At 44.8% G+C, this 12,848-nt stretch overlaps 3 protein-coding genes across 4 annotated transcripts in view; 2 read left to right on the top strand and 1 right to left on the bottom strand.

Moving 5' to 3' along the window:
• Positions 1-12,848, top strand: part of LOC126564152 (protein PALS2) — a 536,462-nt gene that overhangs the window by 239,683 nt on the left and 283,931 nt on the right. The window lies entirely within an intron of this gene.
• LOC126564707 (homogentisate 1,2-dioxygenase) overlaps positions 1-12,848 on the top strand; it is a 650,355-nt gene that overhangs the window by 454,736 nt on the left and 182,771 nt on the right. The window lies entirely within an intron of this gene.
• Positions 3,099-12,848, bottom strand: part of LOC126563959 (nuclear receptor subfamily 4 group A member 3) — a 101,138-nt gene continuing 91,388 nt past the window's right edge. Inside the window, exons 2-5 of the mRNA XM_050220827.1 lie at positions 12,539-12,801; positions 5,470-6,651; positions 4,239-5,403; positions 3,099-3,355 (exon numbers count right to left, since the gene is read on the bottom strand). Of these exons, the coding sequence (XP_050076784.1) occupies positions 3,099-3,355; positions 4,239-5,403; positions 5,470-6,651; positions 12,539-12,801 (2,867 nt within the window). The remainder of the gene's footprint in view (positions 3,356-4,238; positions 5,404-5,469; positions 6,652-12,538; positions 12,802-12,848) is intronic.

Below are 12,848 nucleotides of genomic sequence, written 5' to 3'. Positions count from 1 at the left end.
GTTTCCCCCTGCGTGTGTCTCTTTCAGGAAAGAACAATAAAAATGGCACTTTCAGGTATTCGTTTTAATTCGTTACATGGTTAATGTATGTGTTTCCTTTTCTTCTTCGTGTGTCTTTTGTTTTGTATCGAAATTCGCAGAAAACTAAGGAATACCAATCGGTTAACTAATCATGTTTTCATTTGTCGGTGATGTGGTTTTGCAGTGGAATAGCGTTTAGCTACAAGAATTGGTTTTTATAAAACACGATTTAGAAGGAACATGAAGGCAATTTTTTTTATCTGGTGAGTCTTCGCATGTGTGTTTGTAGGCACGTGTGAAATAGATTACGATTTTAACTGCCGTCTTTAGCAGTGAAGATCGAATCCTTAAACTTGGTGAAAAGAGTTGAAAGTTGTTTAATTGTTGTAAATGTAAACGGTTTTAACGGGGCGGACTTCGCAGGCTTGTGGTTGCGGTTTGCGCATACGATGATCTCTACGCATCTTTCATAGGTTTAAACATAAGCTTACTACTAACAATCTTGTTTCTGCTAACAAAGGTTCTTTTATATACACAAACAAAAAAGCATCTGAAACTTGGCATATATATAATTAATTTAATGTATATAACTAAACTAAGAAACAAAATAAGCTAAACTATCGTCACAATTTAACAAAACGAAGAGACACAAAATAAGATTACACTATGAAAAGTAAACAAAAAGATATGAATACATACACAAAAATGTAGTTTAAGTGAAGGGAAGATTAAACACAAAAAAAACGAAAAAGAAAAACACATACTATTTTTAAAAAACAAACAACATAAAAGTTCAATGGCAAGCTCTGGTAACGTAATTATTTGCTAATCAAGCAAATCATGAATGAAGAACACAAAGCAACACAAGTGTCCCTTCGATGATGCGACAAACAGGAAACAACCACCATTGTTGAATTTTTCGTGTCTTTTCTTGTGTTTGTTTGTGTTCGATCAGGGACGATCTTGTTCATTGTTGTGTGTATCCTTTACTGTACTTTCTACTGGATGGGAAACGGTTTTGATTTCCTTTTTTCGCGGTGTAGTTTTTGTGCATTTGTCTAGTTTCTTCCCTTTTTTACTAACCTATAGCGTACGCGACACTGAATTGGGGCTGTTAGTTGTGTTTGTTCTGCTTTTTGTGTATTTTTTTGCTTGTTCTAGTGAAAATAATGGCTATCCTTTCGTTTACACGGTTTCGTTTTGCTTCTTCGTGCTGTTTGTTACAATTAAAATTATCCGACTAGCATAAAAGTATCGCAATAATGTTTTCAAGATTCTGTTTCTCCCTTTTCCAGTTTTTTGTCCCTCCCTTGCTTCGTTTCTTCTTACTGGAACTAAGTAATTTCTTACTTTTCTAAGTTTTTTTTCTTGATTTCTTAATGAGTTTTCCTTTACTTGAGACGCTAATTATTTTCTTAGTGTTTCTTTTGCGGCTGGGAGATTTGTTTTTGTACTACTTACGGTTATATATTAGTTAGTGTTGAGTAATATAGAGGATAGCTTCATGGCTTTATGTGCTTTTTGAAACTCGATTCAGGTGTCGGGAAATGTTGTATGAAAATATTGAATTTTTGTTATAGATGCTTCTCAACATCTTAGACCACACTGTGAGCTGTCTTGTACCGTGTAGAAATCCAAGCTTTTCATCACTTTTATTTTCCGCCGAAAAATAAAAATTCAGCAACAATCACGAACTAAAATTGATTTATTTTTGTCACTCATCCAAATGATGGCAACGATCGCTTGCGGGTCAAAAAATAAAAATTACAAACTTTCCCTCTCTTGATTGGGGAACTTGTACAACTGGGAGACATCAAACAGCGCCCTGAGAGAAGAAAAAAAAAGGCCCGCCAAAGGAAAATACTGGTTGCGGTCAATAAATTATCCGACTCTGGCAAACAATCTACATTTATAATAACCACCACGAACACACACACTCTTCGATAATAAGGGTGGATGCTGGAGGACGCTTCTTGCTCGAGGGGTTTACATTCGGAAGAGTCTCCCCAAGATGAGGGTTGATGAACCGAACGTCACAAAATTTCGCAAAAATGGACCAACTAAAATGGGAAGCAGCAGTATACGCGAGAAAAAGGATTCTTCTTCGCGTCGAGCTGATGCATAATTCATGTGGAGCGAAGCACACACAAACGCTCAGAGAAGCGCTCAGCGGTTTCCTGCTGTCAAAGCGGAATGAACAGCTCATCGAAGTGGTGGAGCTTTGGTTTGGTTGGGATATGCAATATGTTGTGCCTTTTCTTGGCTTGGTTCAAAAATAAACTGCAAGACGTACAAGACATGATTGTGACAAACTTGAGCGGTGCCCAACGCAGGAAACCTGCGGGACTTCGTTATATCGTCCTAGGTGAAAATCGTAAAACTCATCAATATAATCGAACTTTAATTGCAATTCATTTAAAACAATCAAGCACCAAAGTGCCGACATTCGGGTGTGTGTTGGGCAGGGTTAGTGCTCTGTTACGATGCATGCAAAGGGAAGCAATGATAAAAATGATGAAAAATTGTCCCATAAATCATGTCGTTTCTCGATCGATCGGTACAAGAACGGCTCACAGCGGGATGCTCAGAATGTCTTTCGGGGTGTGTAGAAAAGAGAAAGAGAGAGAGAGAGAGAGAGAGAGAGAGGGGAAGATAGAATAAAAGTGAAAGAGAGAGGATTCCGGTGGTTTTTGATTCATCCCCAATATATTCTCTCTAAATCTTCCCAAAATAAAGCCAATTGTTCGTTTCATTAGATCGTTTATCTAATCGTACTTATACGCTCAAACTCCCACATAATCCCCCATACACACATGTACAAACTCACACACAAACACACAAGGATGTCCTTACTAACTAACTCACACACACACAAACACGCACAAGTATATCCAGCAGTTTTGTTTGTTTTTTTGTAAAGATTATTAGATCCTAAACACCTAAACACACGATTACTATGCTCACTAGGGATTACTTCGTCGCATCGGCCAGCCTGGGGCAGGGATGTTTGTCTTTTTTCTTCTTCTTCTGCTTCTGCTTCTTCAGCGGTAGGTGTGGAAGTGTTGTCTGCCCCCGGCTTAGAAGGGCAGGCTGGCGAGAAACATGTTCTCGATCAGGGGTGGAGCGGGTACGAGATCTTCCAGCTTGAGATAGAATATCCGCTGCAGGCCCTGGACGCTGAGCGAACGAAGCTCGGGCAGCTTGCCGAGCAGCCGGCTAAAGTAGTGCGGTTTGCGCTGCGCCTCCGAGTTGTACGTGACGTGATCCCGCAAACTGCTGATGATCTTCATCTGCAGCTGTTCGACCTTTTTCGGCTCCCGCAGTCCGTGACGCTCTGTTCGTGTGCGAAGATTGTGCAGGGAGAGAAAACAAACGTAAGAATGACAAGATCGGTAGAAATGGAGCTATTTATCATAATCGAAAGTAGTAAGAAGCTGCCTAACGCTCGTCGAAAACGTTTAATACACCCACCCCGAAAAAATGTGTAATCGATCGCACGCCACGGGAACAGGTTTAATTTTTTGTTGTAGTATGCGATCATCAAGCATCTGTTCCGGCTGCTGGACCTCCTCTGATTGGAATATTAATTATCTTGTCATGGAGGTCCGCTAGAGGCGTGGTAATTAATTCCACTGCCGTTGCTAATAGAGTGCTAATAAGCGGGATCTTTTCCAAACCACAGTAGTTACAGGGTTATTCGATTGAATTAACAGCTTGTTCAATATCATTAGTCTTCGTCACAAACTGGCTGGACATTTTCGATTTTAGGGCATCATGTCGTATTCAATTGGACAACTGTTAAATTTGATTCAAACCAGACAATAAGATGTATGAAGATCCTCCAAAAATATTTTGAAAAATGTAAGTCTGTTAGTCGATCGGAGATGTTGATTATGTCTTGGCTGAATCTTGATAGCTCCACATGAAAAATATTTGAGTCTACGAGTCTAATAACGCGTAAAGTTTTGATGCTTTAGAATACTATACCAAGACTTCCATACATTACGAGCTTTCATTTGTTTTGGATCTCATTTTAGTCGAAAAACTCTCTCGTGTTTAAAATCGAAAACCCCTGTAAACAAATCCTCCTACATCGATCCACATGGGACCTATTACCTCAAGCCAAACGACTCTTTTCATAAGCAAACTATAATTCTTCCCACTAAAACATTCCTACAAAACAGATGATGATTTATTAGAAGCAATAACACACTTACCAGTGACCAGCGTAAGCGCACACAGGCACGCAAACGCGGAGATGTCGATCTGCATCGCGTGCAGGCTCTTGCTGAACTCGAGTATCGCATTCAACCAATCGCCGAACGATCGCTGGCACTGGTGACGGTGCAGTACGACACCGTTGCAGAAGGTCATCTTGGTGTCGTCGCTCCGGGCCCGGTACGAGAGCCGCAGCACGAACAGCTCGAGCGACGCCGACTGGAACAGCAGCTCCTGATCCTCGACGCTGAGATCGTTGTAGCCGGGCAGCTTGTCGGCAAAGTGTTTGATCACGTCCACCGACGTGGTGAGCAGGTTGTAGAACTGTTGCACTTTCTCCGCCTCGGTAATGATCGGTTCGTTCTGGCCCGGTTCCCTGTACTGGCTGTAGTCGAGGCTGGCCAGATCGGGCGTTGTGTCAACGTGCGCCCGAACGAGTGCCGTTATCATCGACACCGGTGGACTTGGGGGAGATTCTTGTGGGGATTTCGGTTTGGAGGGTAGTCGACCGCGGCGCCCTTTGAGGGAATCGGTACGGACGACTTCCTTTACCATGCCGACGGCAAGACATTTCTGGAAGCGACAAAACTGACACCGATTTCGTCGCCGCTTGTCTACGGGGCAGGCTTTGTCCGCTAGGCAGACGTACTTGGAACCCTTCTGGACGGTGCGCTTGAAGAAGCCCTTGCACCCTTCACAGGTGCGCACACCGTAATGTTGGCAGGCGGCCGTATCACCACACACTGCGCACAGCTGTGAAGGACTCTGGGTGGTTGGAGTGGCTCGTGAGACGGTTGCTCCGGAAGGTGGCGCAACTACTGGCGCTGGAGGATTAGCTCCAACGATACCGCCGGAAGCCGCTGCAGCTGCTGCTGCCGCGGCGGCCGCAGCTGCAACTTCATTGTTGTTGATCGTGTTCGGGTTGTTGTTATTCATATAGCCTGGGGAGCTAGACGCGGAACTGGAGGCACTCGGCAGTGCCGAATACTTGTTGTAGATCGCGATCCGAGGCGGCTTCGGACTTTCGCTGCTGGACGTCGATTCCGAGCGTTGTATCGGAAGGGATGAACGTCGGTGACAGGTGGTGGTGACGTGAAGTTCAGCAACCGTTGGAAACGGTGGCAACGAGTATGTGTCCTGAGCTCCAACCTGTCCACCATAGCCCTATAATGAGAAGAACACATTTTGTTGTAGAGAGTACTAAAGAACGTTTTGGAAAGGATCGCTTACTGCTGGATGTTGCTCGTACGAAGGTGAGTAGAAGCTTCCACCGGTGGCACCTCCTCCACCTCCTCCACCACTTCCCGGAGGGCCTGTCGGGTTGTTGTACTGCGTGATACCGCCACTAGTTGCTCCTCCCTGTCCACCAGCTGTGTGTGATGTAAATTCGTAATGACTCTGATGAAGTCCTGTACCGACGATTCCAACTCCACCAAGTACTCCGCCTGCTCCAGCATGGGGATGGTGATGGTGCTGGTGACCATGACCGTACACGCTACCGTGATGCGCGTACGCCGCCGTGACAGCCTGATGATGGTGCGGAGAGGTTGCCATCTTGAAGCAATCGTCGTCCATCTTCAGCCCGTAGCTGGCCAACTGATTGTACTTGATCTGGTACGTTTCCTGGAAGCTGGGCAGTAGCGAGCTGTTACCTGCTGCAGCAGCTGCTGCCGCCGCCGCCGCTGCTGCTGCTACTGCTGCTGCCGAATCCACACCGCTTGGACCGGCTGCGGACGTGCTGGGTCTCACAGCGGATTGAGCTGCCGTCTGTGCGTGTACGATTGCCTGCGGTAGCCGGGCACTGCTCGCTAACACTGGATCACTGCTGGAGCGAAGCGTTAGCAGTCCAAGCTCTTCGGTGGAGGACGACTCAAACAGAAGATCCGTATCGGGGGGCTCGGTGGTGGGCGCACGGGTTGAAGGTCCAGCACTGAACGGGCTGGGCAGTTCCTCCTTGTACGCTGACTTGAGCAACGCCGACGGAATACTGTCGCTGGAACCGCCGAACGTGGACGGATTGTCCTCGAGCCCGACGAGCGTATCGCTGGAGCTGTTAGAATGTTGCGTCTGGTCCGCTAGGTACGATTCGGTGGTGATCGATTCGGCCGGTGTATGTGGCTGGGTTGAGCTGAACAGCTCTACAAACTTGTCGAGCCCGGACGAAAGCTGATGATGCTGATGATGGTGATGGTGATGTGCCTGCTGATCGTGTAGATGCTGTTGGGAATGTCCTAACGTCGACTGATGGGGATGTGGATGATGTTGCTGGTGCTGCTGGTGCTGTTGCTGCTGTTGCTGCTGCTGCTGCTGCTCCTGTGGCAGATGCGAATGATGAAATGTCTGCTCCGGATGATGACTCTGCGATTGTGACAGTAAATAATCAAATGAAGAAACGGAACTAAAAGATGACGCCTGTGCAGATAAGGAGAGAAAGAGAGAGAAAGAGCAAGAGAAAAGCAAAAGCGAGACGTAAGTTAATTAATCAAAAATGCAACAACACTTTTCCACGGCCGTACAACAACCATGGTAACCACGATGGCGATTTTCCGACAAAAGCAACCAAGAGGCGTGGCTTTACGCGTAGCGCAATCGCTGTTTCGCGCTAGTTGCGCTAGTTTCGCACGTCAGGCAACCCTTCTCGTTGCCACGCATTGGGTCGAAGGAAGAAAAAAAGGGCAAAAATATAAACCTCACTTCAGTTCCGGTTGTTTCAGCTCCAACTGGCATGGCACGCTGTTGAAATATCTATATTTCGGGCGGTTTCATCCATTCCCAGTTTTCCACCATCCCACCATCGCCGGCAAGTAACGGCCACGGTCGATGACGTGCTCGCTGTTGCTTGAAGGAAAATTGCTGCATCGACATTTCGAGCCACCCGTTTCGGCTCGATGCAGCTCGCAGCTTTTCCTTTTGCTGCGGGTGGGGGAGATTCAGTTTTTTTTTATTTTTCCATTGGCCGGCCCAGTCCAAAACTTCCCATTTCATTTTCTTTTTTGCTCTTTACGTTCGCCTCACCCCGCCGCAACTTGTTAGTAAATATCAAAAGTCAGACACTTGATTGGATGAAGCGGTTGGGGTGTGAGTGAGTCCTGTTTGTCGGTTGTTACGCTTCACGCAAGGACACCAACGCTACACGGACACGGTTGGGATAATGAAAAATTCAACTCAAACCGTGCAAAACTCACTTCAAACAGCAATGAACTAGCTGGCGGGCGGCTGAGTGATATAAGTTATTCAAGGGTAGTTCCGCAGGAAGTGAGACTTATATTTTGGTGCAGATTTGAAGCAAAATTAACGGTCGATGTTTGCGTGAGCTGTGTGAATTAGGTTTGCAATTTTGCTCATCGAACGGAAGGGCTTAATTGAGCTTCGGTTATTGATGACGTTCATGTAGAACTATATTGCAGTTGATTTAAATTAATAGACAGTAGGTTTAGGGGGCGAACAATTATTGTAAAAAAGGAGCGTTTGGTATGTTTCACTATAATACAGTCTTTGTTTGTTTGCTTTTATTACTTGAATGACAAAGTACAATTAGTTAAGAAATCCTTACGGTCGAACTATAAGATATTAAAGATTCTTGTAGAGAGTAACATTGAAGAAGCATAATAAAATTAAAACACAAGATTTGTTTAAAAAAAGTCAAATACAATACATTGGACAATTTAAAAAAATCTAAAATTTACACATAAAATAAAATAATTGTCGTAAAATTTGCAAATAACACACAAATTAAAAACAAACGACAATCACTTCCGTTCACACCCACCATCATTTCCTTCCTCACGTACATATAACTCCATAACGAAAAAGACTCCAAATCCGTTCCCAAATCGGCCAGGAAAAGAAAAGTCAATCAATTGATTAATGGCGGTACGGTGATGCGTTCGATTCACAAAAAGGGGTTGACCCAATTACACGGGCACCGGAAACTTCCCTATCACTGTTCCAATCATTGCCCGTACTAGGCTGGGAAAGCGTTACTCCCAATCGCTCGATATGCGATATGCGGCGTGCGTTGATACGTTTCCCATGATTTGCCGAGCGTTCGATGTTCGGTCGGGTTTGATCACCCACGCAATTTCTGATGCTTGCTCGTGGTGGTGGTGGACGATCGCTGAATCTTCCCCACCAGCTCTAACTAACGGTGGAAATTGATCTTCTTCGATTAAAAATGTTGCTCCGTCATCCCGCCGAACGGTTTGACCCAGGAAACACTCGTAAAAGCGTCACATGTCTTCAACCAACGAAAAAAAAAAAAAAAACACAATCGATCGAGCTTTCACTTTTTTCCACTGTTTACAAGCAGCTGATCGGCTTTGCTATCAAATTTCCTTTTTCGATGTGCCAAACTGTCATTTTGAAGTCACTGTTCTTATTCGCCCGGTGAAAGAACAGTTTTGCCTTTGCATAAAATGCACCATAAAACGAAGTACCCGCGTTGAGGACGAGCAAGAAGACGTTTTATTTCTCACGATGCATCTTCCCCTGTTGCACGCGGCACCCGAAACCATCGATCTCGATACGTTGATTCAAGGCGGGTGATTCGGCTTTTATCGATACGATCGTACGGTGATCGCATAAAATGGCTCGCTCTCGCGCACACAATGCGAAAGTCGAGGACGAAAATCAAACCTCGCTTGCGCGTTTCGTTACATTGTGTTGCCGCACACGCGGCGGATCATAGAACGGGACGGTTGGCCGCCAACGAACCAACGGAATAAAAGAACTTTTCCCTTTTTCCCAATCCGGTGAGCCGCCCGTAGTCGCTTATCTGATTATATTAAATTTGAATCCGTGACAATCGCTAAACAAACTCTCCCTGCTCACGGTTTCCAGCGGGACCGAGCCAGACAGCTTCACAAATACTCCACATGGGACGGCGGGTCCTGAACGCGCGCTGTCAGCGGGTGGCAAGATGCAATCGCAGCACTATTCCGAGTGTTTGTCTCTCTCTCTTTGCGTGTGCTACGATATCGGTAACGAACCTTATGGCTATGGAGTTTGGGTCGCGATGTGGCGCATCGACAATGATCGTGTCGATATAGAAGAGCATCCCTAGGCTTGCTCGGCAAACACCACTGTCTCGCCCGGTGTAGATGGACCCGGTGATTTTTTTTTGTGTTTGCAGAAATAGATAGAAAAAAGTAATTTCTTTTTCGCTACGATATCGTTCGTTTTGTTTTCGTTAGATATCAAATTCAAATTCAAATCGCAAACAGGAAGATGCTTATTTAAATTTCTGTCTTCTTTTTTTGCTTTTGTTTAGGTTTGCAGATTTCGATCCGGCTAAATAATATTGGAGAAAGTGATTGTTAGGAGGAATCTTTGTTTTTTTCGTTACATCACGAGAAGGCTCGTTGCATCCTGTCCGTTGGGTTAAGTTTTGCCTTTTAATGTATGTTGTCTTCGTGTGATGGAAAAAGCATAAATAGTGGCATAAAATGCAGCGAGTATCCTTAGTCTTTTCTGCGATACAATTTTAAATTATTAATTATGAACTTATGCTGTTAGTTTGATTTGTTTTAAATTAATTGTAAATTATTAAAGTTGTTCCAGAGAAGGTTACAATTGAGCCAAATGCATAATTTTGTCAGAGAAAAACAGATGAAAATGTTTTAAAAGCACATTTTCATCTGTTTTTTTATTATTTATCTGTTTAATTTTGAAGCGCAAATTTCAATTATATCAGTGTTTAAATTTATTCAAAACCCGTTGTGAGCTGCTTCTTGGTAAGAACGATTCTATATTGTGGACAGTGAAGAGCTCATTGCTACAATATCCTTCCTATTTACCTTATTTATGTGAAATTATTTCAAATTCGGAATATTTATGGTTCAACACAGTTGCTCCCTTGTGCAAAGCTTCGTGAAGACTCTATTTTTATCAATTTCGATCCATTTTTATACACATAAAATATCAAGAAGATTAGTTTCTTCACAAATTGCGAATCGTTTCGAGATATGTTCCACCTGATGGTGATCAAAACACCAGTCTGGGGATTTATTTTTCACAGCAACAAAAAATATAAGAAGCATCCATCCATCGATACCAGTCCGACCGGGTGCTGTGTGCCTGTGTTGTGAGAAAGCGATTTGGCGAAGATAATGAAAACGAGCAGAACGACGAGCCTCCCAGCGGGATATCGTTTAGATGGGTTTGGATGATGGCACGCTACAGCAGAGTAAAGGAGAACTTATCTCTGGTTCGGTTTGAAACCGAGAATTTAGGATTCAAAGTTAGATATTTTACGGTTACAACTGCCACGACCATGTGCGATCAGAATCAAACAGCTTCTTGAATGTTGCAGCTGGTTATTGTTGTAAATCTATTTTTGTTCAATTTATTTAATGCATTTCACACTTCAGAGATACAGCTCCTTTTCTTAAAAGGAGAATGAATGAGCGAGAAGTGCGAGTTTTTGACTGCTTCCTATCTTGCTGCAAATCAAAGACACGTTCACTTATAAATTGCATCGATCAATCGACACGTGGAAAACGCTTGGATAGGTGGAAGTGGAAACAAAAGTGACAAACAGGGAAACCCCAAAAAGCAGTACAGCTTCACTAGGGTGATTATGTCCCCTGTGCTTTTCTTTCCCAATTGCCCATGGCCATAAAACAATCCGTCAAAAAGTGAGACCGCGCCAACCGACTCTCCATCGATTATCTGCAATGGGACGCCCTGCAACGCTACGTACGAAGAGACGCCGTGTCGACCTCAAAGCCAGCTACATGTCGAGCGTAACAAAAGGGCAGCACCACACGTTATCGGTAGAAAAACATGCACCGAATGCACACATCGCTGCACCACCGGGGCCACAATGACAGGAGCCAAAGAAGCTCAACACTGCTCGCCGCTCAATGGTAGGCAAAGGGAAGGCTCGAGCTTGTCTCACGACATCACGGGAAACATAAGAAAAACATCGGTTAAACGGGAACTTCTTGCGCGCTGCGAGGAGAAAGCTGTCGAATTCGTGATTTATTGAACGGTTTCGGGTTAGTCCCCGATTGTCCCCTTGAGCGTAGCGACGTGTGTGAGTGTGTGAGAGAGTGAGGCAGAAACCGTGGGTCAAACTGTAAGAGGCCTTGCTGTGATGCACTTTGCTCTGCGCACGGAGGGTGCCAAAACTGACTCCTGCGCACACTTGACGTATCCTTTTGTTCGGATCGTTCGTCATAATCATCATCATTATCGCGATCATTACGCGAACGCAGCGCGCAGACACACACCGGGACCGACATGTCGGTATTGACAATTTGCAATCTAAAGATTGCATCGGCACCGGGTTCAGCAACGAGGGTGCTGGGTGAGTGGTTGGTTTCCATCCCCAGCGGGCTCATTTTCTGGGTGAAAAGTAGAAAATTTCGAATCGTATTTTGCCGCTGCGTCTAGCAACAATTCAGCAGCCAAAGCCTCACTCACGGGCCCAGCGTCCAGGTTGGAAGGCAAGCTGACAGATTATGACGATGGCAGGATAACCGATCACCAACTCTGGAGTAGTACCAACATTTGACAGTTGGTGCTGGGTGTGAAGCGGAGCGTTGTTGGGATAAGAGTTTTTAACTTTCGTCTTATCTTCGTCCCGATCGGCAAAAAAAAAAGCTTCCCTTTACGCTGTTCGAGGGACAGCGACAATCTGTCGATGCATCGCGATAGGGCCGTTTATTAAGTGTTTCGATAGTGTTCATAGTTGCTGAATGTGTGTCGTTTTTCTCTCGCTCGCTTCAACTGCCTGTCGCCAGAAGGTAAATCTTGTACCGAGCTCTGGTGACCGGACGACACCGGGAGTGAAAGACATCATCCGCGTTATCAGCAATCTGTGCATTGCGATCGATGGAATAGTGTGTTTTTGCTGCTTGCTCAATTTATGATACCTACTTTCCAATGGTGTCTATCGGTGAGCAGAAAGCAAAGGATTTTGGAAGTGAAATATTGATGTTTTTATCATCACATCGCGTATTTGGGACCGGGATGGAACACCACGTTTGAAGGCGTCAAATGATTAACGAATTCTTTGAGCAAAGAAATAAATTAATGAAGCTGTTCTGCTGATAGTACTTTGAGTCGCCAAAACCTAAAAAGGAGTCGACCTGACTTTTCTAGCTTTCCTTGACTTAATTTTATTTGCAACAGGATAGTCAGCCCTTCGTAGAACAGCGCCAAAATTTAAAAAATTGGCTATAAAATCTATTTGGCTATTGGCTATTAATCATCAAAATATGTTGAATACTTATTTCCCCTCAACTATTTTTGCATATTTTTATTTTGATTTCAATCATCATTGTTCTACACTCACCTGTGGCTGCAGCAGTAACATGCTTGTCGCTGAGCTGCTACTACTGTCCGCGGCTGCTGCTGCTGTCGCTGCTGCTACTTTGCGCAGGTTGTCGTTCGGATGGTCACTGGCACCGGAAGCTGTACCGGAACCGCTGCGACCTGGCGTCAGGGAACTCCGTTCGGTCGTCAGACTCGCTGGCTGCGATACTGACGATGGATCTGCGGATGGGACCGCCGATGGGACCGGTGAGGTTGCCACTCGCGATAGCAAATGGGGAGCACCTGGAGCGAGAAGAACATAAAAAGCACAAGCTATAGTGATGCATAAT

This window comes from Anopheles maculipalpis, chromosome 3RL (assembly GCF_943734695.1).
Source record: "Anopheles maculipalpis chromosome 3RL, idAnoMacuDA_375_x, whole genome shotgun sequence".
Taxonomy (NCBI): Eukaryota; Metazoa; Arthropoda; class Insecta; order Diptera; family Culicidae; genus Anopheles; species Anopheles maculipalpis.
Note: the sequence above shows the minus strand (reverse complement) of the source record. Positions and strands in the feature narration are given on the sequence as shown.